The following is a 25,561-nucleotide window of genomic DNA, read 5'->3' as shown; positions in this document are numbered from 1 at the left end:
ATAAAAGAGAAGTTGTTACTATTTGAAAAAGAAAAAAAAATAGAAATTAGCTACCAAAATTAATAAATGGGTCTATGTGAACTTGAAATTCCTCCCTGTCCTGATTTTTGCCTATTAACTTAGCTAAGAACAAACTGTTTTCTTTGGCCTACTTACAGCTCACACAGCTGAAATTATTTACTTTGAAATACTTTGTTTTGGTTTTAAAAATAAGAGGAAAATGACTGCCCAGTTATAGCCATTTTATATAGAATATGGACAGATCACAAGAATATCTATTTACAACTCTTAAATGCATGATCCAACAAAATTAACATTAATGTTCTCTCTGCAACTATGTAGAGTTGTAAGTAAAAATGGATTATACCAAATGTATTTTGCTTCTGAGCAAAACTAAATAATTTCCCCTCTTTCAAATAGTTATCATGAATTGAGTAAGTCTCAAGAAAAGACAATTAAAATTAACTGTCCCCACAGAGGGTTCTAAAGTATGTTCTGCTGATTCTCTACCTATCCTGGGGTAATAACCAATACTGAGTAAGAGCAACAGGACTTATTTTCACAGCAGGATACTATGAAAGAATCTGTCTTCATTTTGGTGCTGAGGACATGGCTGGCTCTACTGATTTAAAAGTACAATGAACCTGGTGCCTGAAAGGGATTTGACGTTAAATCTGAAACCACTTATATTGATGCTGAGGAGAGACAAACACTGCTTGATATTGTTTTTACAAAGTCAAAGCAAAGCAACAGCTAAAAGGGAAATGGATGTAAAGAAGAGAACTACATATCATTAGTACCAATTCTATGAGCAGAAAAACAAAATGGAATATAGTTCAGATGCTGCAAGATGGCTGGCAGAGAAAAAAAAATGACAAAGGAATCTCAGCAGTTAGTGGGAAGAAAGACTGTAAAATATAAAACCATGCAAGTTATTGCAGGCACATTCACACAGTGGATGGGCAAATATGCCCTTAAGAATGTGAAATCTTTTGAAACAGTTGCTTTATCCCATGTAACAAAAACTTCAATAATCATGGTCAGCTATTGTTTCTCAGGCTTAGGAACTACTGTTGAATGTAGTAACCTACAGTCAAGCTATACTGCTACAACATTCATATAATAAGCAAGGACGCTACTCCCATAAACCTAAGTTTTCTTTACTCTTGAGCGATCTTAAATATCAGTAGAAAAGTTGGTACTGAACTATTACATAATCCTTAAGCGAAAGAATCATGGGATTATGGAAAAAGTAAAACTTTGTTTTCTTCCTGAAAAACAAAACTAATGTCTAAGTTAAAACTTTATATGTGAGAATTCGAATGGGTTTCCTGAGTCACCTGAATTTTATCAAATGAAAATATGCCTGTTCAATTTTTAATTTACCTGCTCTGTTATCATTTTTAAGCTTAGTGTCAAATTTTCATTTTCAACACTCAAGTTAGAAAGACATTTTAAAACATACTCAATTCTTGTAGGTCATTACCACCTTTCCTTACCTCTTTTGTCTCTTCTGGATCTGAATGATCCACAGTTATATAAAGATCATTTTGTAAATATTTTAGAGCACTAAGGGGATCCATTTGAGCCTTTTCTTCAAACCTAGAAAATATAAATCAGAATAATAATTATTTTGAGTCATAATATAACACAAGAAATGTCTTTTAAGACCCAGAATGAAATACATTGTGTACAAGATGAGTTATTCTTAGTATCTAAAAAACTTGAGTCTGGGATTCCTGGGTAAGAATACTAACATGCAAATAGTGTAGATGTAGAGCACATAGAGACACAATGGCAATGCCAGGTGGCCACAAGCAGTTGAGATGCTAGAGAATTCATCCTACCTAGAGAGTACATCCTACCCTTGCCTTAAAACTATAATTGAGAATTAAGTTCACTACAAAACAGTCTCTATGTCATTTATTTTGGATAACAGAACTCCAAAAGAGCTCAATGCTTTCATCAAAAACAAGTGCTTATAAAATCTACTTGCTTAGATTTGTACAATATATTTTCCCATGGAGATATTTAATAAATACATTGGAAACTGAAATGAATATGGTCTCTTTTAATGAGTAGCATTAACATTCAATATATTTTTTAAAATTCAATATTTTTAATGAGAATGTTTCCATGTTTCAGTCATTGAGTAACAGAAAGTAACAGAAAGTAACAGAACAACTGCACCAACCACTTAGCAAGCATTTTAAATTTGTTAGAAAATATGCCTATTCAATTTTTATTACCTGCTCTGTTATCATTTTTAAGCTATATCAAAATAACTCTATGATGGTGAAACATTTTTCAACAGATATTTTTGTTGCTTTTTTCTGGTACTGGGGACTGAAGCTGGGGCACTTGACCACTGAGCCACATCCCCAGCCCTATTTTTATTTTATTCAGAGACAGGGTCTCACTGAGTTGCTTTAGTGCCTAGTTGTTGCTGAGGCTGGCTTTGAACTTGTGATCCTCCTGTCTCAGCTTCTTAAACTGCTGGGAATTCAGGCATGTGCCACCACATCCAGCTCAACAGTTTAAACAAATAAATAAGAACCTGAGGCCTCTAAAATGAATCTGGCAAAGATAAGAGCTAGTAAGGAGCAGAAAAACAGAATAAAATACAGGTGGATTCCAAAACTGAAAAGGAAAAGAGTTCTCTTGCTCTGTTTTTGCTTGTTTGGGGTGTGTGTGTGTGTGTGTGTGTGTGTGTGTAAAAGAGAGAGAGAGAGAGACAGACACAGACACACACACACACACACACACACACACACACACTAGGGATTTAACCCCAGGGCTTTGGGCATTCCAGGCAACATTCTCTTAAAAAAAAAAAATGTAGCGGGGTACAATGGCACATACCTGCAATCCCAGTAATTTGAGAGGATGAGGTATGTAGATTGCAAGTTGTTGTTTTAATTTTTTAGTTGTAGATGAACATAATACCTTTATTTTATTTATTTATTTTTATGTGGTGCTGAGGATCAAACCCAGTGGCTTACACATGCTACACAAGTGCTCTACCACTGAGCTACAACCCCAGCCCAGACTGCAAGTTTGAGACCAGCCTGGACAACTTAGGGAAACCCTGTCTCAAAATAAAAAATAAAAGGGCTGTGGATGTAGCTCAGTGGTAGAGCACTCCTAGGTTTAATCTTGTATACCATGAAGGGTGGGGAGAACACAACTATCAGGGTCTATTTAAATAAGATAATGTCCTTTTATTAAAGTATAATTATACATGCTTTAATTATGTATTTTATTTCTAATAAATTGTCACACTGTTCTAAATATCATAGACAAAGAAAATTCATATAATTTGCTTTGGCCTTTCCCAGAGGTATTCAGGCTGATGGCAATCTTAGTTGCAAGCTATCTGTACATTAGATAGGAGACAAAGACTAGGAAAATATCACAACTCTCATGTACCAGGTAATACCCTGAAAGGGACAGCCAAGCTGCTAGTCCTCAATGAGAGTCTCTTAGGCAGAGGTCATTTTACATTTTATTTACAACAGATTAAACCAGACGTTTGGAACATGAGCCTGTCAACAGTCTCAAGCTTGATCAACAGTTTATAAAGTGGCTTGGCAAAAGTTTTCCCAAAAGGGCCACTCTCTCCTAGGAATTCTTTCCAAGAATCAAAGGTGAGATATATAAGGACGTGTAAAAGGCAAATAGAGAGGGCAATAAATAGAAGTCATGAAATGTTGGATCTAACCCTCTCTCTCCAGGTCCTGAAGCCAAGAGAACAAAGTTAGGAGCAGTCAGTTAAATAGCAGAAGCAGACAAAGCAGCAGAAAAAAGTACAAAAAAAAAAAAAAATGTGACTACTGCAGCTCCTGGTAGTTAGAACTGTTCTAAACATTCTCCTTGGGCCTCACTGTTCAAATGCTGAGAAGGCGCCAAAGTCCTTCCCTTTCTGTATCTCTTTGACCTCATCTCACCTAATCACCTCACTCATTTCACTTCTACCACACTACCCTTCTTATACTCCTCAAATAATCCAGGCATATTTTTTAACCTCAGAGCCTTGCCTTTCTGGAACATCTCCCCCTAAATATCTACACAATACATTCCCTCATATCCATTAGGTCTCTAAGTAGAAGCAAATAAACAAAGTCTTTTTTTTGGGGGGGGCGGGGGCTGTGAGATCTACCCTAATAATTTTATTTAAAATTGCATCTCCAAGTCAGGTATAGTAGCACATTTCTGTAATTCCAGTGAGCTGGGTGACTGAGGCAAAAGAATTGCAAGTTTGAGGCCAGACTCAGCAACTTGGCAAGACCCTGTCTCAAAATAAAACATAAAAAGGACTGGGGATGTAGCTCAGTGGGTAAAACACCTCTGGGTTCAATTCCTAGTACAAAAAAAAAAACAAAACAGACAAACAAACAAACAAAAACAACAACCCTCTAGCTCTTTCACCTGTAACAATAGCTCTTAACCTGTTTTATTTTTTTTCCATAGTACTTATTATATAATTATTATTAATCTCCCTTTGAAGGCAGGAACTTTTCTTTCTATTCTTCACTGATAAATCCATAGAGGCTAGGACAAAATCTAGCACACCATTTATGTGGTTGCTTTTGCCATTCTACAAATGAGCAAAGTGATCTCCAGAGAGGTCAAGACAGAAGACTTAAAATGAATACCAGGTCTATCCATCAAGACCTAGTCGTTTTTCCATTTAGACACTAGCTATCAGAATACAGGCAAAAAGCAATCATAAACAGAAAAGAATACTATGCTTCATATTTTTATGTTACTATTATTAACTTTAGTTGAAAACAGTTTATATGAATGGATAAGTTCTTTATATATTCTTAAATTCTCCTTTAAAGGTTTTTTTTTTTAAGTTCTGAGATAAGGTAACACATTTCTTTCCCCATAGTAGCTAATTTCCATGACTAATGTTTCCAACCACAAACTTCCTATCTTTTAATTTCAATTTCTTTATTTCATAAATTATTCTCACACTCACAAGATTTGTTAATCTTTCATCATATATTTAAATGATTCATTTAAAAAAATTCTTTATCCATTTTCACTCCTCACTTTGACTTTATTTTTCCTTTTTATGGGGTGGGGGTGTACTGGTGATTAAACTCAGGGGCACTTAAATCCTGAGTCACATCCCCAGCCCCTTTTATTTTTTATTCTGAGACAGGGTCTCACTATGTTGTTTAGGGTCTCAAGACTAGCTAGTTGATGAGGCTAGTCTTCAATTTGTAATCCTCCTGCTTCAGCTGCCCTAGCACTGGGATTATAGGCATGAGCCACTGCACCTGGCTCACTTTATTTCTTAATTAGGAAAAGTCACTAACAATGATGCAATGATGTTTGCACCATAAACTGCCATTTTACCTATCTAATGAAAGCATTATTATGAATACCATTATTATTTTGTGGTGCTGAGAATCAAACCCAGGGCTTCATGCAATCTTGGCAAATACTCCACCACTGAGCCACATCTCCAGCCCTTTTTAATGTTAATTTTGAGACAGGGTCTTGCTAAGTTGCTTGGGGCCTCCATAAGTTGCCGAGGCTGGCTTTGAATTTGCAGTCACCCTGCCTCAACCACCGAATCACTGGGTATACAGGCATATGCCACTGTACCCAGCCCCCAAAATATTTTTAAAAGGGAAAATAAAGTGACAATTAAAACAAAAACAAAACTTAATTGGCAAAGAAAACTATAACCATATTTTAAAGTTATATTGTGAAAAATCAAACCATAAAGATATGTAATCTAATATACCACCACATTCACTATGAAGAGTTAAGAACAAGTCGGGCATATATTAATACTCTAAAGCTGATCTTATTTGTAGTAGTTAGGACTTGAGTTATTCCAAAGTAGGTACACAGCCTTCACAAAATTTTTTTCTACTATTTTAATATTCACAGAATTTCACTTTCTCTGTATTAAAAATCTTAGCACTTTGCCTTTGAGAGAAAAGCAAAAAATAAGCATCTACAAAACAATATGATCTTCACAGTATTTATGCTATTTTCTTTCTTTCTTTTTTTGGTGGGACAGGTGTACTGAGGATTCAACCCAGGAGCATGCTACCACTGAGCTACACCCCTATCCCTCTTTCTTTCTTATTTTGAGACAGGGGCTTGCTAAATTGTTGAGGCTAGCCTCATTCTCCTGCCTCAGCCTCCCAAATCACTAGGATTACCAGTGTGCACCACCACATGTGGCTATACTCTTTAGAGTTGCAAAAACAAAGTCAGGTCTCCAGAGCTAGCTACCAACAATAGCCAATAATGTTAAAGTTTTCAGTAAATTATTTTCATACCTGTGTTTTCTTATGAGATACTTGCAATGCCTCAATAAGTAATCTTTTGAAGGTCTACACAATTTCAGTGACCAGAAGTCATCAAGTCTCATCTTTGGAGAGCAAGATTTTCCTGGATTTCCACCAAATAAATAATGAACCTATGATAAACACAACAAACCAAATTTTTAAAAATTCATATTTTTCAAGAAACTATAGAAGCCCTGGTATAATGTTTTCATTTGGGTAGTAATATGTAATACTACAAATATAATTTTTACCAAAGACTCCCCTCCCCTCCTCTTCTACCCCCAATGTCCCCCAAACTTTTTTTTTTTTTTTAAATAACTAGGAATTGAACCTAGGTCTCATGCATACTCTACCACTGAGCTATAAAGCACTATGGCTCTTTCCTAAACTACACTTCATACTGAAATAAGTTGTATTACCACAATTAGAATGATAGCAGAAGACATAAAACAAAAGCAATGATAGAAAAGAAACAAACAAATACTTAGGGGAAGAATTTAATCCAAGATAAATTGGTGGAAGACAACAAATAATAGGCATTATCAAGTTAATCAAGTATTGATCAAAATAGCAAATAATATTTTTTTTAAAAACTGACATACGTGTTGAATTGAATCACTGAATCTAAAAACCTTATAAAAATATTATCTTATTTTAACCTAAATACCAAATATTAAATGGAACATATAATTTGTAAAATAGTTTTAAAATTATTTAATTAATACCAAAATAGAAATGTAAAAGGAAAGCAATAATGATTTCACTATTATATTAGATGCTTTGTGGCCCGCATCCCCCCCAACCCTTCCTGCCCCCTACCCCCCAATCTCCCCCACCCCCCAACCCTCCCGCCCCCTCAACTCCCCTCGGCCCCTCAACCCCCCTCGCCCCTAACCCCCAACCTCCCCACCCCTCCCCCAGCCCCCCTCCTCCCTCCCTCCACCCCCCCACCCCCTACCCCTTCTCCCCCCTCCACCCCCACCCCATACTAGGTATTGAACTCAGGGGCACTCAACCACTGAGCCACATCTCCAGTCCTATTTTGTATTTTACTTAGACATAGGGTCTCACTGATTTGCTTAGCACCTCACCATTGCTGAGGCAGGAGAATGAGGCTGGCCTCAACAACTTAGGTTGGCTTTGAATCTGTGATCCTCCTGTCTCAGCCTCTGAACCACTGGAATTACAGGCGTGCACCACTGTGCCTGGCTTATATTAGAGTTTTAATGTTATTCTGTCAAAAGTTTTAAAGCATTTCCTGAAATTTTAAAACACTACAGTCAATGGTATTAAATCCAAAATTAGACAGGAAGTCAATACAGATAGAACTGAGTCAGGTCAGATCAAGGAGGTCAATTTGAGTGAGTACTGGAAGTTGGGGACTGCTCCCTGAGGGACTGAAATGTTAATTCCTTTAGAGCCCTTCCTCCACCCTGATCAAGAACCTTAGCACAATCCTTAGCACAACATAAATAAACAAATAAATAAATAAAGGTATTATATCATGTACAACTAAAAAAAAAAAAGAAAAAAGAAAGAAAAAGCAATCATGAAATTCATTTGGAAAAATAAAAAACCCAGAATAGCCAAAGCAATCCTTAGCAAGAAGAGTAAAGCAGAAGACATCACAATACCAGACCTGCAAGACATTGCTTTTAAGGCATTCTACTCTGCTCCAATCTATTGCTGAGGAACTGTCCCAGGTACCTACAGGGAGCTCTAAAGTTGTTAATTAATGTGTCCCAGGGCCGCTCCATTCTGCCCTTCCCCTTTCAGCCCACCTGTTTCCCACCTTTTGGCCATCCCACTGAACATATCCTGGGCTAGTCACAGGTATGCAGGAAGGAAATAGGTAAGGGGAAGAAAGACATAAAGAGGTAGAACACATTGCTTCTTGGTATACCAGGATACCAGCTATGGCCTCCTCCTCCCTCCAGGGAGAAGTCTATATTACCCCTTTTAAAGTAAATCTTGCTTTATATGCTTGCCTCAGTATGATTCTCTACTGTTCAAACTTCAACATGTGAGGGAGCAGAACTCGTCACTGATAACGGGCAGTATCAGTATTATACCATAGAGATATTATTTCTGTTCCACATGTGAAATTCATTTAACCTTCTAAATTGGAAGACTCTAAGAGACTTTTATTCATCTCATGTATCTTTCACCTAGGGGTCTCAAACTATATAGCCCAGACTTTTAATACCTATAGCTTTAACAGAAAGAACAGGGCTCTGTCAGTAAATTTCCATATAATCTGTGTCTAATCACTAAACTACCTGCTTAATTAAAGGCAGAAATAGTTAAAGAAACCACTTTAAATACTTAGTTATATTCAAACTTCAGAATGCACGATGATTTTCAAAAGGATGGTGGAAGACAGGTCATTCATACAGAAAAATATAGATAAAATGGCTTCTTTACACAATGGAAAGTCTCTAAAACCAGGAAGTTACAAATCTATCTCCTCCTTTTCGTATCATTGGCAAAGGTACCCAAATACTCAAAACTGTACTTTGTGTGTGTGTGTGTGTGTGTGTAGCTAAGGATTAGACCCAGGACTTTATATATGCTATACAAGTGTAGAAGCAGCCAATAACAGTTTTCAAAAGAGAAGTGCCAAGAATTATAGCCTATGAAAAAAATAATTGTTCTCTTAAAGAATTTTAGAGAGAACTGATACTGAATATCTAATACACATACTACTATTTGCTATAGATCATAACTTTTTATTCAAATCCACTTAAAAAATCAGAAAGAGATATATTTGGAGGTTTTTTCAGACTAGGCCACAAAATATTTACAGGTCAAAGTAGTGAACACACCTTGTGTAACTCATCATAAACAAGCTGGTGGGCAAATCTTGGACATGGTTCTTCTTCCTGCAGACTTTTACTTGGATTGTCTTTTGCAGCTTGATCATTCTTATAGACGCAAGACCTACAAGACATTGCTTTTAAGGCATTCTACTCTGGAAAATTTGCAGCAATGTTAATACAAATATAGCAAGCAAATTAATTGCCAATTACCAACAAAAAATCAAATTATATATTTGTTCTCATCAAAGCTTAAAGTTCTGATAACTCTCATAAAACAATATGCATTTGTTAGAACTGAGTTCTGAAATTCTTTTAATGGCCATCAAATAGCTCACTCTAAAACAACCTATCTCATGCTGTGAAACACAAACAGTACATATAAAGGCTCAAACTGAAAGTTGAAAGGGAGGCAATCCTGTTTATTATTTACAATAAAAAGACTCACAGTACACTGCTTTCATTCTGATTATAAATAAACATCCTATTTAGAAAACAATAAATCTCTTAGTTTCTGAGTACTACTATCCATTACCAAATGGAGGAAGTTCTTTGAAGTGTTTCTGTCCTGTAGAATATTCATTTCTGGTGCCACCACAGAATGTGACAGCTGGATCTTCTGGGTCAATATTTCCCAAACAAACTGTGCAGAACCAGTTTTGTGAGATGCTCTGTGACAAAGGGTCCTCTCTGGAAATGCTAAGTAATAATGTCCTCAATTTACTTTCATCAAACTTTTACAGTTTTTAAAAAACTAAGACCTGGGGACATTTAAAAAAGCTTGTTCTCTCAGTGATGAATCTACTGAAAGAGAAATTAGAAAAACTACCCCATATCTGATAGCCTCAAAAAAAAAAAAAAAAAACTTGGGAATCAATCTAACAAAAAAGGTGAAAAACCTCTACAATGAAAATTACAGAACACTAAAGAAAGAAATTGAAGAAGACCTTAGAAGATGGAAAGACCTCCCATGCTCCTAGATAGGCAGAATTAATATTGTCAAAATCGCCATACTACCAAAAGCGTTATACAGATTTAATGCAATTTATATTAAAATCCCAATGACACTCTTCATAGGAATAGAAAAAGTGGACTGGGGTTGTGGCTCAGTGGTAGAGCACTTGCCTAGAATATGTGAGGCACTGGGTTCAATCCTTAGTATAACATAAATAAACAAACAAATAAATAAATAAAGATATTGTGTCATGTACAACTAAAAAGAAAAAGAAAAAAGAAAGAAAGAAAAAGCAATCATGAAAATCATTTGGAAAAATAAAAAACCCAGAATAGCCAAAGCAATCCTTAGCAAGAAGAGTAAAGCAGAAGGCATCAAAATACCAGACCTTAAACTATATTTCAGAGCCATAGTAACAAAAATGGCATGATATTGGCACCAAAACAGACATATAAACCAATGGTACAATATAGAAGACACAGAGACAAATCCACATAAATATAGCTGTCTCATATTAGACAAAGTCGCCAAAAACTTTCACTGGGAAAAAGATAGCATATTCAACAAATGGTACTGGGAAATCCACAAAATGGATGTAACAAAATAAAATTAAACCCCTATCTCTCATCCTGCACAAAACTCAAAGTAGATCAAAGACCTAATAGGCACTAGAATAGAGATCCTATGCCTAATAGAAAAAAAAGTAGGCCCAAATCTTCACCACATCGGCCTAGGATTTGACTTCCTTAACAAGACTCTTAAAGCACAAGAAGTAAAATCAAGAATCAATAAATGGGATGGGGGCTGAGGTTGTGGCTTAGTGGTAGAACACTTGCCTAGCATGTATAAGGCACTGAGTTTGATCCTCAGCACCACATAAAAATAAATAAATAAAATAAAGGCACTGTGTCCATCTACAACTAAAAAATACATATTTAAAAAATAAAAAATAAATGGAATGGGTTCAAACTAAAAAGCTTCTTCTCAGCAAAGGAAACAATAACGTGAAGAGAGAGCCTACAGAATGGGAGAAAATCTTTACCACATACACCTCTGATAGAGCATAAATCTCTAGGATATATAAAGAACTCAAAAAAGTTAATGCCAAAAAAACCCCCAAATAACCCAATCAATAAATCGGCTAAGGAACTTTACAGATACTTCACAGAAGAAGAAATACAATCAAACAACACATTTGTGAAAAAATGTTCAACATCTCCAGCAATTAGAGAAATGCAAATCAAAACTACTCTAAGATTTCATCTCACTCCAGTCAGAATGGCAACCATCAAGAATACAAACAACAATAATGTTGGCAAGGATGTGGGGGAAAAGGTTCACTCATACATTGTTGGTGGGACTGCAAATTGGTGTGACTATTATGGAAAGTGATATGGAGATTCCTCAGACCCAGCTATCCAACTCCTCGGTTTATACCCCAAAGACTTAAAATCAGCATACTACAGTGATGTAGCAGCTTAACTCACAATAGCTAAACTATGGAACCAACCTAGGAGTCCTTCAACAGATGAATGGATAAAGAAAATGTGGTATATAAACACAATGTAATATTACTCAGCCTTAAAGAAGAATGAAATTATGGCATTTGCCAGTAAATGGATAGAGCTGAAGAATATCATGTTATCCATTTACCAATCATGCCAATCCCCCCCAAACCAAAGGCTAAATGTTTTCTCTGATATGTGGATGCTAATTCACAATAAGGTGTTGGGGGAGCTAGTAAAAGAATAGGTTTACTATGGATTAGGTAGGGGGAGTGAAGGGAGGGGAGGGGGCCTGGGGCTAGGAAGAACAGTAAAATGAATTAGACATTATTACCCTATGTATATATATGACTACACGGCCAATGTGATTCTACATCATGTACAACCAGAAGAATGAAAAATTATACACCATTTACATATAATGTGTCAACTAAAAAAAAAAAAAGCATTGTTCTCAAGTTCATACATCTATTTTGTAGCAGACTAACTGTAATTCTCCTGACTCCCTGACAAGGAACTATCTACTAACTGCACAACACAGAATTCCATTCACTCAACACTCCTGTATACACACAAATTTTTATCTATGATACTGACATTATAAAAACACCGATTTTTTAAAAATATGGATATTTAAATTAACACAAACCTCTTATTTCTCTCATCTTTTGAATAAACCTCACATAAATATAACATTGGGACTACAGCACAGTTAAGGGTTGCTTACCAACTATTCCTCACAATGTCATAGATCCAGAATGAATTTCTGACATTCTCTTCCCTTTTTTCCTTGTCTTTGCTGAGTCCAGATAAGACATGTATTTCATTCAGTTCTGGATCAATAGTTGCTCTCTGTGTGAATCCTGTCATCGGAACTATAAATTGGGGAAAAAAAAAAATAAGATGACAATATTCATGTTACATAGATTAATATTATACATCTTTATCCTGTTCTATGTATCTGCAGTACTTATCTTCTAACAAATGGCATAATCTGTTTTTTAAAATATATATATATATATTTTTAGTTGTCAATGATATCTTTATTTTATTTATTATATGTGGTGCTGAGAATCAAACCCAATGCCTTGCACATGCTAGGCAAAGCCCTCCTACCACTGAGCTCCAACCCCATAATCCATTTCACTAAACAGTAGAAGATGGCTTATTGCCTTTTCCCTGTCTAGATGTAACCTCCATAAGGGCAGAGGTTGTTTGTTCACTATTTTATTCCTAGAGCCTAGAATAGGGCCTGACATACAATATTTACTCAACTGTTTCTTTTTGAATTAATTAATTAATTCTAATTAGGTATATATGACAGCAGAATGCATTTTGATTCATTGTACACAATCACAGCACAACTTTTCATTTCTCTGGTTATACACGATGTAGAGTTGTACCATACATGCAGTTATACATGTACCTAGGGTAACGATGTCTATCTCATTCCACCATCTTTCCTACTCCCATTCTCCCTCACCTTTGCCCAATCAAAGTTCCTCCATTTTTCCCATGCGCATCCCCCCCCCCCATTATAGGTCAGCATCCACTTATCAGAGAGAACATTCAGGCCCTGTTTTTTGGGGATTGGCTTATTTCATTAAGCATGATATTCTCCAACTCCATCCATTTACCTGCAAACACTATAATTTTATTCTCTTTTAATGTTGAGTAATATTCCATTGTGTATACCATGGTTTCTTTAGTCATTCATTTATTGAAGGGCATCTAGGTTGCTTCCACACTTTAGCTATTGTGAATTGAGCTGCTATAAATATTTATGTGGCTGCATTACTATAGAATGTTGATGTAGTTCTTTGGGTATACATTGAGGAGTGGGTCAAATGGTGGTTCCATTTCAAGTTTTCAAAGGAATCTCCATACTGCTTTCCAGATTGGTTGCACCAATTTGTAGTCCCACCAGCAATGTATGAGTGTGCCTTTATCCCCACATCCTCGCCAATACTTATTGTTGTTTGTAATTTTTAAAAATATTTTTTAGTTGTAGTTGGACACAATACCTTTATTTTATTTATCTATTATGTGGTGCTTAGGATTGAACCCAGGACCTTGTGTGATAGGCAAGCACTCCATTGCTGAGCCACAACCCTAACCCCTGTTGTTTGTATTCTTGATAACTGCCATTATGACTAGAGATGGAATCTCAGGGTAGTTTCAATTTGCAGTTCTCTAATTACTATAGATGTTGAACATTTTTAAAAACTTTTTATTGAAAGAATAAATGAATGTCCACTATCAGAATGGAGCTAGAAGGAGAGAGAGGTATACAACATAATCTTTTTAATCTGAGGTAGAAAAGATAATGCTTTAATTAACTTATTACTGGGTCAGTTTCATTTAAAAGTAGAGATAAAATATTCAATTTTTGACCTGTAAACAAAAAAAATTAGACCAAAAATGAGATATGTTTGTTTAATAAGATCAGGATCATTCAAATATCTGTTCATGACATATAATAATTTCTACAAAAAATTTAAAAATCTGAGATATATTATGTCATTTTGTTTTCCTGAGAATATTTTACTCCCCAGGTAGAATTTTTTTCTAAGGAATCCATTAAATAAGTTATGATCATTCTGCATTATCAAGTAATTTATAATACACTGATATAGCAAATGCAAATTTTTCTTATTATTTGGACACATTAGTTGTAAAGTAATTATATATATAGTTTATATATTTTATGGTCTCAGCAATTTGACAACATAATTGCTATGATATAAAATAATGTCACTGCTTCAACACTACATTTCTTTTAACCATGAACAATTATCAAATCCTCAAAAAGCTTAACAAACATCAGATTGAAGAAAAATACTTATATCAATTTAGAATATGATGGCAGGAGATGTTAGCTATACTGATCTTGATTTCTTTCTTTCTTTTTTTTTCCTTTTCTGGTATGGGGAATTGAATCCATGTGTTCAATTGAACACATGGATTCAATTCCCCATAAAAAAGGACATCTTAAAAAAGGACATCTCCAGTCCTTTTTTATTTTGAGACAGGCGTCTGGCTAAATTGCTGAGGATCTTGCTAAATTGCTAAGGCTAGCATCAAGCTTGTAATCCTCGTGCTTCAACCATCCCAGTTGCTGGGATTACAGGTGTGTGCCACCACGCCTGGACTGATTCTTAGTCTAATTTTGTACAGCCATATACTGATTTATTCTGAGTTTATTTAAATTCATGTGTCCTTTTACATTCCTATTCAATAAATTTGGAACATTTCAAAGAATATCCAAATGTAATCCACAGTCTATATATTACAAAATTATAAGCACATATAAAATATAATGCATAATTTGTATGCATCTATGCACAATATTTATATTTATTTTTATAGTCACTGATCTAATCTTAATAACAACTCTCACACCATAGTTTTAGTGGTTAAGTCTGGTATTCTGTTAATAAAGTTTGGTAAATTTTCAAGGGATGTGCTGAGGTTCTAACCACTGTTCCTCAGATAATTCTGAAGAAAGATAAAACAGTGAAGAAATGGGACCTCTTTCCTAAGTGGTGAAAGTAGAAGATATAAATACCTAAATGTATTCCACTTAAATTTATCTTATTTTGTCTTTATAGTGAGTATATAAATTAAGAATTCTCAAACACACCTTGGCAAACTATGGTTTGATTTGGCCTGCTCAGTTATATCAGGCCATGTCCATTCATTTATATGTTACCTATGGCTGTTCTCACCCCAAAATAGAAAGGTTACTGCAAAGTACGGCAGGCAAAAGTAAAAATAATCATCACATCTAGCTCTTTTTTTAAAATAAATTTTTTTGGTTGTAGATGGACACAATACCTTTATTAATTAATTAATTAATTAATTAATTAATTAATTTATTTATATGTAGTGCTAAGGATCAAATTCATGTGAGACACGTGCTCTACTTCAGAGTCACAACTCCACAACTCCAGCTCACATCTAAGCTCTTTATATGAAAAGTTTGTTGACCTCTGTTCCACAATAAAACAGAATCATTAAGGAAGCATAATCTTAAATGAGCCCATGCAACAAATTATTTACCTTAGAATCCCTACATAAGGACCCGCTGAAGGAATAGAAATTTGGAAGAGGAATGGAAATTAATGGAGAAGGAAAGAAAATCCAAATTCTATATAATGGTACAGTAGGGAGGATGCCATCAAAGAGAATGGATTAAAGAAACAATGGACTGAAAGGTGCATGTACGAGCATAGAAAGTATAAAATCAAATTTTATACATTTCATTTTATATAATATCAAATTCTGCTTAGAAGAATATTGGTGGCAGAAGAGAAAATGAAAGGATTGCCTTGTGTAAACAGAAGCAGTGAGTAGGTTTATAATACCCAGAGAGGTAAGACTACAATGTTTATAAAGCTGTACTATTAGGTATTATTAAAAATTGTTTTTTGGGGGGCTGGGATTGTGGCTCAGTGGTAGAGCGCTCGCCTAGCATGCATGAAGCACTAGATTCGATCCTCAGCACCACATAAATATAAAATAAAGATATTGTGTCCACCTAAAACTAAAAAAAGTTTTTACCCAAAGCATACTACAAACTATTCATGTCCCATTTCTTTCATCTTTGATATCCAATATGACACTTATACTTCATATTGTTGATTTTGCCTACAAGTTTTATACTCAAAGCTATTACTCAAGCTTTTTATGGCTTTAGAAAACAAATATAATTCACATACAATTTACTCATTTAATATGGACACTGATATTTTTTGTATAATCACATCATTGTGAAATGATGTGAAATCATTTCCAATTTTAGAACATTTTCATGACTTCAAAAAGAAAACTGTATCCTAATTATTAGTCACTTTCCATCTCCTCATGCCCACAACATTTTACCATTTTATAATGGTTCCAATCTTTCCACATCATTATCAACATATTGTTTTTTAATAACTTTTGTTATTGTGGTTTTGGTTTTTGCTACCAACTATTAAATCCAGGGGTGCTTAATCACTGAGTCACATCCCCAGCCCTTTTTAAAATTTATATTTTATTTTTTTGTTTACAGACTTTGAACTTGGGATCCTCCTGTGCCACTGGATTTCAGGTATATACAACCGTGCCTGGCTATTGTTTGTCTTTCATAATATAATTATCTTAGTGTGTGTGAGGTAGCATTTTTATCATGGTTTTGATCTGTACTTCCTAATGATTAAGCAGGCTTAGCATCTCTTCCTGTGTCTATTTGTCTTTTTTTTTAATGGGTGCTGAGGAGTGAACCCAGGGCCTCGCATGTGCTAAGCGAGCACTCTACCACTGAACCATAATCCCAGCCCCATCCCTGGGTAGTTCTTAACTTTACTGTTTTCTTCCATTTAGTACTGCTGTTAAACACTCTGATATATTCCTACCTTATTATTCCAATATACATTATCTGTCCTTTCAAAAATCTTTCAGAGTTTTCTCTGTTATATTCTTAATATGCTTAAGTTTGCATTTTTCCTTGTCTTGTCTGATATGCCATGAACTCTTTCACCAATATGAAGCCCTTCATCTTTTTTGCATTCTGAAAATTTTACCTCCTCTTTTATTTTTTTCATTTCCTTTGTCTTCTTAAAATTTTTATTTTTCTAACTGAAATTCCTTTTAAGATGTTGGCATGTGTACAACTCTTTTCTATATTTCTTAGTTTGTTTTCTCCTGGCAGCAGTGCTGGGAATCAAACCCCGGCCTCTAATAAGTGTTCTACCACTGAGCTATATCTTGGCCCTTTTTATTTTGAGACAGGATCTCAGTGAGTTGCCCAGGATGGCCTCAAACTTTCGATCCCCATGACTCGGCCTCCTGATAGCTAGGATTACAGGTATGCACCACCACATGTAGCCTTTCTTTTATACTTTCTCTTTATTTTTCCCTACTTCTTTTTGGAAGTGTATTCATTCTAATTTTTCAAATGATTAATTCACTCACCCTGCTTACATATATTGTATTATTTTCTGGGGGAGCGGGGAGGGTACTAGGGACTGAACTCAGAGGCACCCAACCACTGAGCCACATCCCCAGCCCTATTTTGTATTTTTTTTGGAGACAGGGTCTCACTGAGTTGCTTAGTCCCTTGCTAAGGCTGGCTTTGAACCTGCAATCCTCCTATCTCAGCCTCTCAGGCTGCTGGATTACAGGTGTGTGACAACATGCCTAGCCTATATTATGATTGTAGCATATGTCCCCTTATAGCTTTAAGTATACAGAACTTGTTTTGTTTTTACACAGACTTTTTTGTTTTAATTATGCTATGAATTAATAGAGAATAGGTTCTAGCAGTTCAGGTTCCTTTCCACTGGTCCTCCTGATCATTACCTTCATGCAATTTAATAAGACGTCATGAGTCTTAAGAGTACTTGATATGCTTAACAAACAAATTAATTCTCTTGGCAAAAATCTTGTCTCTATTTGCTTACAAAAATATCGAAAGAATTTTTGCTTTGTTTTTGGTACTAGGGACTGAACACAGGGGCACTTTACCATTGAGCTATACGCCCAGCTCTTTTTATTTTTGAGATAAGGTCTTTCTAAATTATCCAGGCTGGCCTCAAAGTTGTGATCCTACTGCTTCAATCTCCTGAGTCACTGGGATGACAGGTGTAGGCCACAGTACCCAGTACTGCTGACAGAATGTACACTCAGTTTTGCCATGATAAAATTTGTTGCCATGTACCCATTCCTTTTTGAACAGTACTCATCCCCTTGAGGTCTACAGTACCAGTTATCATATAGATTGAGATGTATGTGACCAAAGGAACAACTCCATATTTTCTATAATGCCTAGAGAACCTGTGTCAGGAACCTGTCCTCTTTCCCTTCGTGTTCCTCATTTTAGCAAACAACTGAAAGATGGAGGTTCTGGTTGAAAGGCAATCACATTTATTTTAAATTCTTGGTTTATCTACTCTAACAACACTGCTTTAGATGATATATATTGTAAATTTATGAATTTCTTTTGAGATAATTGTCTAGTTATGTTGGTCTGTGTGGTAATACTTTTCAGGACATAAGCTATTCCTTCTGATAAGATACATCTCAGAGGACTCAGAAGCTAGGCTTGAACTGGCAACAGTACTAGTGAGTTTAAGGGAAATGAAGGGAAAAGTCATAGGGCAGTGATGCCCAGGTACAAAGAACCAGTTAATCACTTCTGTATACTAGCATGCCCCTATGTAAGGATTTACACTTTTCAATCTTTGGGGAAAGCAGATGACAGTCTCCCTGGACTTAAAGGAGGAATAGAAGAAAAAATAAACTATTGAAAGCAGATATCAGTATATATCTGTATCACTTCTGAAATCCAATAGTTTCTGTGAGGCCATAATGTTGCTCTTTGCTTCTATAGTGAAACGTCAAGAACTGATGTAAGGTGGGTGAAAGACAGCCTTCAGACTCCTTTAAAATTAATTTCTGAAATCTAGTTGCCTTTCAATTTTATTTCTGCAGTTTTGATTTTGGGTAATGGAATTAAGAGTCTATGTTAGTCTACTACATTGACAGAAGTATTTTATAGTAGTCTACGTTGTTTGAATTTTGCTTCACTAATTACGTGTACATTTATAATTACAATAATTGGTTCAATAAAAATGGTATTATCAACAACCAAAAAGACTTAAAGGCCAAAACCCAGAAAGAAGCTGTTATATTAACATGTCACAACTACTAATACAACCTTCAATTTAATAGTTTATAATGGGTGGGGGAGAAGGAGAGAAAAAGGACAAATTTACAATGACTTTAAAGACTTCTAAACTCAACTGCCAAAAAGCTTGACTCAATGCCAGGAATCTTAAAAGAGTAGTTAATAAACTGACTCAAAGAAAAATTAATCAAGAAGATGAATAAATGAGATTATATGTTAATAATGAACACATTTTGAAAGGACACTTGTATGAAAAAACAAGAGGATGAGAATTATATAATAAACAACTATCACTGTCATCTGTTATTTTTATAAATTTTGTAAGAAATCACAATAATAATCCTCCAATTTTCCTATTTCTTCTCCAGAACCTTCAAAACTTAAAATAGGACAACTAAAAGAGGAAGTCAAACAATATTTTATCTGACAGTCTGAATCATATTTTTTTCTCATTTCTTGATTTATCTAATAAGCAAATGAGGATGGTTGTCAGAATTTTTAACTTATAAGGAAATCTTAGAGGGGGGATAAAAATAGCAATATTTTTAAAGTCTTTTCAATTCCAAAAGAAGACACATTACTGCATTACACACCCCTCCTTTAACTTCATGGTCAAAATCCCATATTTATTATTGATTACTTTAGCATAGGAAAAGAACAAGCTTTGGAATTATCACAGAAATAAGAAACTTAATAAATAAGAGTTCTCTTTTTGTTAGGAATCAAGATAACCTAACATGGATTAATTAGCTCATATAACAAAATTTTGCATATTGGTCTCAGGACTATTTTGATAGTTCAACCAAAACATGGTCATGGTACTAGATTAACATCTCTGCAATTATCTTGGATTTTTCCTCCCCTCATTTTTGAAAGTTGTCAGTATCAGCTCTAAACATCATATCCTTGTATGGAACACCTAACAAAGGGATGGAAAAGACTCTTTAGCTCCATTTTCATTATAAAGGACTTTTTTTTCTCCAAAGTCCTCCAGCTGAGTTTTCTATGTCTCACTGGCCAGAACTACGTTATATGGGAAAGATGTGAAGAAATAATCTGCAAAAGGGTAATAATGACTGATTTAAACTAATTATGATTCATTCTCTGGGACTGGGCAACTTGCCATTAAACAAAATTATGATTTGTTTAATAAGAAAGAATCAATAGATAATTGGGTAGGCAAATTCTTATGTTGCCACATTCTTATCATCTAAACTTGGGATATATTAAGTGTTGGCTAGAACCTTATTAAGCTCTAGCAACAATTCCAGTTTCAAATTATTATTATTTTTTCTTAAACCTAGGTTTCCATCACTCATCATTTATTTTTTGTAAAACTGTAACTAGTTTTTGACATTCAACAATATTGTATTTACTGATCTACCTCATTTATATTAAGCTACAAAACATTAATCTCATTCAATGGATCAACCATCTAACCAATGGTTAACCACATAAACTGGTAAACAATTAAAAGTTGTTTCCAGACTTTTTCCCCTTGCAGAGTACTGCAATAAATATATCTGTATATCTTTATTTACTTAGTTACTTACTTCTTCATTCATTCATTTATTTTTTAAATGTAGCTGTAAATTATGTGAGTAGCATGAATTCCTGGGGGAAAAGTGCTTATTTAAAGAATATATATCTCAATAAAACTCACACAGGTGCATTGAAATAGGTTGGAAATAATAATCTCAAGCTTATATATTATATTAATATTATAATTATATTCCTATTATATATTATATAATCACATGTTGTTCTATATTTAAGTTTTTAACCCATTTTGCCCCATCACATCTGGGATGATGGGGCAAAATGGGTTAAGTGAAAATAAGTCAGGCACAGAAAGACAAACATTGTATAATATCACTTATTCATGAAAGCTAAAAACGTTGATCTAGAAGTAGAGTAGAGGAGTTCTCACTCGAGGTTAGGAAGGGTAGAGGGGAGGGAATATAGAAGTTGATAAATTACACTTAGATTAGAGCAATAGTGCTCTGTAGAACAGTAAGGTGACTGTAGTTTACAACAGTTTGTTATATGTTTCAAAATAATTAGAAGAGAGTTCAAAAGTTGCTCACACAAATCAATGATGCATATCCGAGGAACTGGAAATGCTAATTACCCTGATTTGGTCATCATACATTGTATACATATACTGCATTATATGTACCTCAAAAACTTGTAAAATTTTTTTGTCAATTAAAAAAAGTATTATAAAATAAATAAAGAGTATACATCTTTCATATTTTGATAAAAAGTATTCTCAAAAGACTGTACTAATTTACATTTCATCCAGAGTTAAGAGAATGTCTGCTTTCTCATGACCATACCAACATTCATGAATGATCTTTTAATTTTTATTTTAAAAATTATGAAGTTGAGCATCTTTATAGAAGTACATTTCCTCATTATTTGAATTATTTTTTTCTTTGAAGTATTTATTCAAGCCATGTGCCACTGTCTTACTAGAGGATCATCCCTTTTTGACTGATTTATTCTAAGAGTTTTTGTTTACAGTAAGATACTAAGTTTTATCTTAGTTGCTAGTTGGTCATTTACTATTTGATATTTAAGTATTCATATATAATTTTATTGATTTGCAAAATATCAAACAATCTCTCTATGATTTCTGGGTTTTATGGAATGTTTGAAAATATCTGCTCCCAATCCTACATTGTTTTAAAAATCTGTATTACAATTTTGGCCTTGTAACTGGTTTTGTAGCTTTGTGTCATTGGGCAGGTGAGTCAGCATAGTGGTGGTATGAGCATTTCTTAAAACTATTCTAATTCCTAGATATTAACAGAGTAACTGAATATGCAGAAGTGATCTCAATCCAAAAATATTCCAAAAATGCCAAATTAAATTCGTCTTAAACTAAATTTTGTCTTGGTCCAATCCTTAAAACTGTCTTCATGCCACTAGAAAGTTTCTTAAAAGAAGGGAAGACAGAATGGAAGAAACAATACTCTTAATAGTTTATAATTAAAATACCTTGCTTTTGAAAAATTCCCACTTTTGAAAAGTCATCACTTTTAACACACAGTCCTATATGGTTGGAAATATATGTATATATATTACTTGGCCACACACTTAACTTTACATAAAGTTTTATAAAATCATAGTCATCATACAATATGAAGAATGAAAAGCCCACTATCTCCATCTTCATTAACTGGGCTATTACAGTGGTATTAATGGAATTAGAAAAAAGAAAGTTATGAAAAAAAATATGATTTATAGAGATAAATATGCTTATCTCTATAAATCCTCCTTCCTTCCCCCCTTCCCTCTCTCCTTTTTTGTTTTCTATGCTTTTGGAGTCAAACGGGGATCCAGATCTTCATTTTTTCTTTTTAAAATGCCAACTCTTAAAGATTTATATCATAATCTACTTTCCCTCTCTGATTAGAAATGCCAACTTTACCATATACTAAATTATCAAACATATCTAGGGATATTTTAATGCTGTTATTCTATTCTGTTAATCTGTAACAAAGTGTAGCTTTATAAATATCGGGTAATGCTAGTACTATTTCATTATCTTTCATTTTCAAAGCTGTCTTTAGTATTCTTGAATATTTTTAGATGAACTAATTCATTCACATATACTATCAAATAAGTTAAAATTATTATATTAACAATTTAAAATATTTTCATAAGCTTGTAACCAGCAAAGCTATATTAACAGGTAGAAGAAAAAATTAGGAAAAATTACTATTACTAATAGTTTTGAGAGAATCTGTTTTTATCAGAGGTAATAACATACCAGATATGAAAGATACTAAAATCAGCAAAGAAGTAAGGTTACATTGAAAATAATATTATCATTCATAGCTCAGCAATATATTAATTATAGCAAATCATTAGGTCAAAGTCTTCTCTATAATGATAACTTGGTCTTAGTTAATTGCTAAAAGTCTAAAAGGGTCAAAAAACATAAAGACTCATTATGTTTTTAAAAACTGTTAATAAGTGCAGTCCTGGAGCCAAAATTAAAATAAGATTTTGCCTTTAAAATTTTAATGAAAATATATTTATAGATATATCAGTTCTTGCAGATGTAACTCACACAGCCCTTTAATGTTAGTTTTACAGCCAAACAGCAGAAGGGAATGAAATTAAATTGTCAAGATTCTGGAGCTAGATGAAGTCTTAAGATCAACTGGTCCAATCCCCTCATTTTCAGATGAATAATCAGGTTCAGAGAAATTACATAAATTTGCCAAAGTTGCAAAGGGATTACAGGCAGACCCAGATGAATAGAGGCCAAATCTTTTGATTCTCAATTCTCCATTTCTTCAAATACATCCAATCTGCTAAAATGGTTAGAACAAAGAGAGTTAAAAGAATTTATGAAATTTAAAAAGTAAACATATAACTATTATAGAACAGGGATCAGTTGTAAGAGCACTATATCACCAATGCTTGACTTAAAGAAACAAGACCCCTTTGAATTTATAAACAACTACCTGATAAGTACTGTTCTGCATCCCAACTTCCTGATAACTGCTCTTATTTCCTCTTGCTGAGAACAGATGTCAAGGAATTTAAATTTGACATGCTCCTGGATTAACACAGCCTAACTTAAATCTACATGTGTCTAGTTCCTGCCCTTTTGTTCTACTCTTCCCCACCCCCGTAGGATTAGAGATTGAACCTAGATGTATGGTACCACTAAACTAAAACCCCATCCCTTTCTATTTTTTCTTTTGACCCAGGGTCTCACTAAATTGCAGAGACTGACCTAAATTTGCAATCTTCCTACCTCAATCTCCCAAGTAGCTGGGATTACAGGTAGGCACAACTAAGCCTGGTTTCTCCTTTTCTCTTAAAAACGCTTTTGGTATCTCCAAAAATGGAGATTTGAAAAATAAAAAGATCTCCTCTATTTTCCTCAAAGCTGGCTTTGAATAAATCTATTTTTCTCACCAACCTGTCTCCTGAGAGTTTCAGTGGAGTGAGAAGCAGTAAAGCTTTTCCCTCCCTATTACATTAGCATCTGGCAAATGGTGAAAACTCCATATATGTTACCTTGAGTGAATACAGATATGAGAAAGTACTTCTACTATAAAACAGGTTCTATAGCAAATCATAAAACTCTAGTGTTGTGACAGATCATCTTCTAAACATAATTACTGTTAAATACAGAGCTTACATACAGGGAGTCTGCTAAACCCCTTGTGTTCATGGTCATATTGCCAAAACTTAAGAGATAAACCCAAATTAGATATGCTGAATTTTGATGTAATTATGTATGTGTTAGACACAATGCTAATAAATCTCTTATTTCTAAGTAGCTGCCAAGTCCACTGATTTAAATTATAATTTCCTTCTGAGCGAAGCAGAAAATTGTTATACTCATAAAAAAAACTGGAGTTGAAGTTTTTTCATAGATGTTAAATCTAATATAATACATTCAAATCATTATAAAGAGCAATGACTTAAGATTTTTACAGTATTTGACTATACAAAATCATTAAAAGCAGCAATTAGAGATATCTCATTTCTAATTACTGATCTCAATAGTTCAAAGAAATTTCTTCTGTGACATCCAAAAATATAATTTGCAACACACATTGTAAATATAGTTTTAATCAAATAATCCGCATTAGTGAATCATAAGCACAGTAATTATATGTTAAATCCATCTCAAATTACAGTAATTAATTGTAGTAAACAAGATTTAGAAGAACAGTTAATAAACAACAGACTGGTTAAATAAGCTACATAGCATATACATAATGGGTAAAATTGGTATTTTCTAAGAATATTTAATAATGTGGGAATTTAGGGCTGGGGATATACCTCAGTTGGTAGAGTGTTTGCCCTGCATGCACAAGGCCCTGGGTTCAATCCCCAGTAACACACACACACACACACACACACACACAAATAATAATAATAGAATTTAAATAGTATACTGCTCCATTATTTTTTTAATTTTTTGAGTGCTGAGGGTTGAACTCAGGGGCACTCAGCCACTGAGCCACATTCCCAGCCCTAATTTGTACTTTAGTGACAGGGGCTCATTGAGTTGCTTAGAGCCTCGCTTTTACTGAGGCTGACTTTGAACTCAAGATCTTCCATCTCAGCCTCCTGAGCTGCTGGAATTACAGGCATGCACTACTGCATCCAGCTAATATACTGCTTCATTTAAAAAAATTTATATAATTTATTTTTTATAGACGGATACAATATCTTTATTTTTATGTGGTGCTAAAGATTAAACCCAGAGCCTCATGCATGCTAGGTGAGTGCTCTACCTCTGAGCCACAACCCCAGCC

The 25,561-nt window shown here is 34.3% G+C and overlaps 1 protein-coding gene across 19 annotated transcripts in view; it reads right to left on the bottom strand.

Annotated features, from left to right (window-relative positions):
- The window catches only part of Mkln1 (muskelin 1), a 302,986-nt gene that overhangs the window by 15,036 nt on the left and 262,389 nt on the right, over positions 1-25,561 (bottom strand). For all 19 annotated transcript variants that reach the window (XM_078040552.1, XM_078040549.1, XM_078040543.1 and 16 more), the window contains 4 exons: positions 12,321-12,468; positions 9,143-9,257; positions 6,309-6,448; positions 1,500-1,602 (listed from right to left, as the gene is read on the bottom strand). In XM_078040552.1, the coding sequence (XP_077896678.1) occupies positions 1,500-1,602; positions 6,309-6,448; positions 9,143-9,257; positions 12,321-12,468 (506 nt within the window). The remainder of the gene's footprint in view (positions 1-1,499; positions 1,603-6,308; positions 6,449-9,142; positions 9,258-12,320; positions 12,469-25,561) is intronic.

The sequence above is a fragment of the Ictidomys tridecemlineatus genome, chromosome 2, assembly GCF_052094955.1.
Source record: "Ictidomys tridecemlineatus isolate mIctTri1 chromosome 2, mIctTri1.hap1, whole genome shotgun sequence".
Taxonomy (NCBI): Eukaryota; Metazoa; Chordata; class Mammalia; order Rodentia; family Sciuridae; genus Ictidomys; species Ictidomys tridecemlineatus.
Note: the sequence above shows the minus strand (reverse complement) of the source record. Positions and strands in the feature narration are given on the sequence as shown.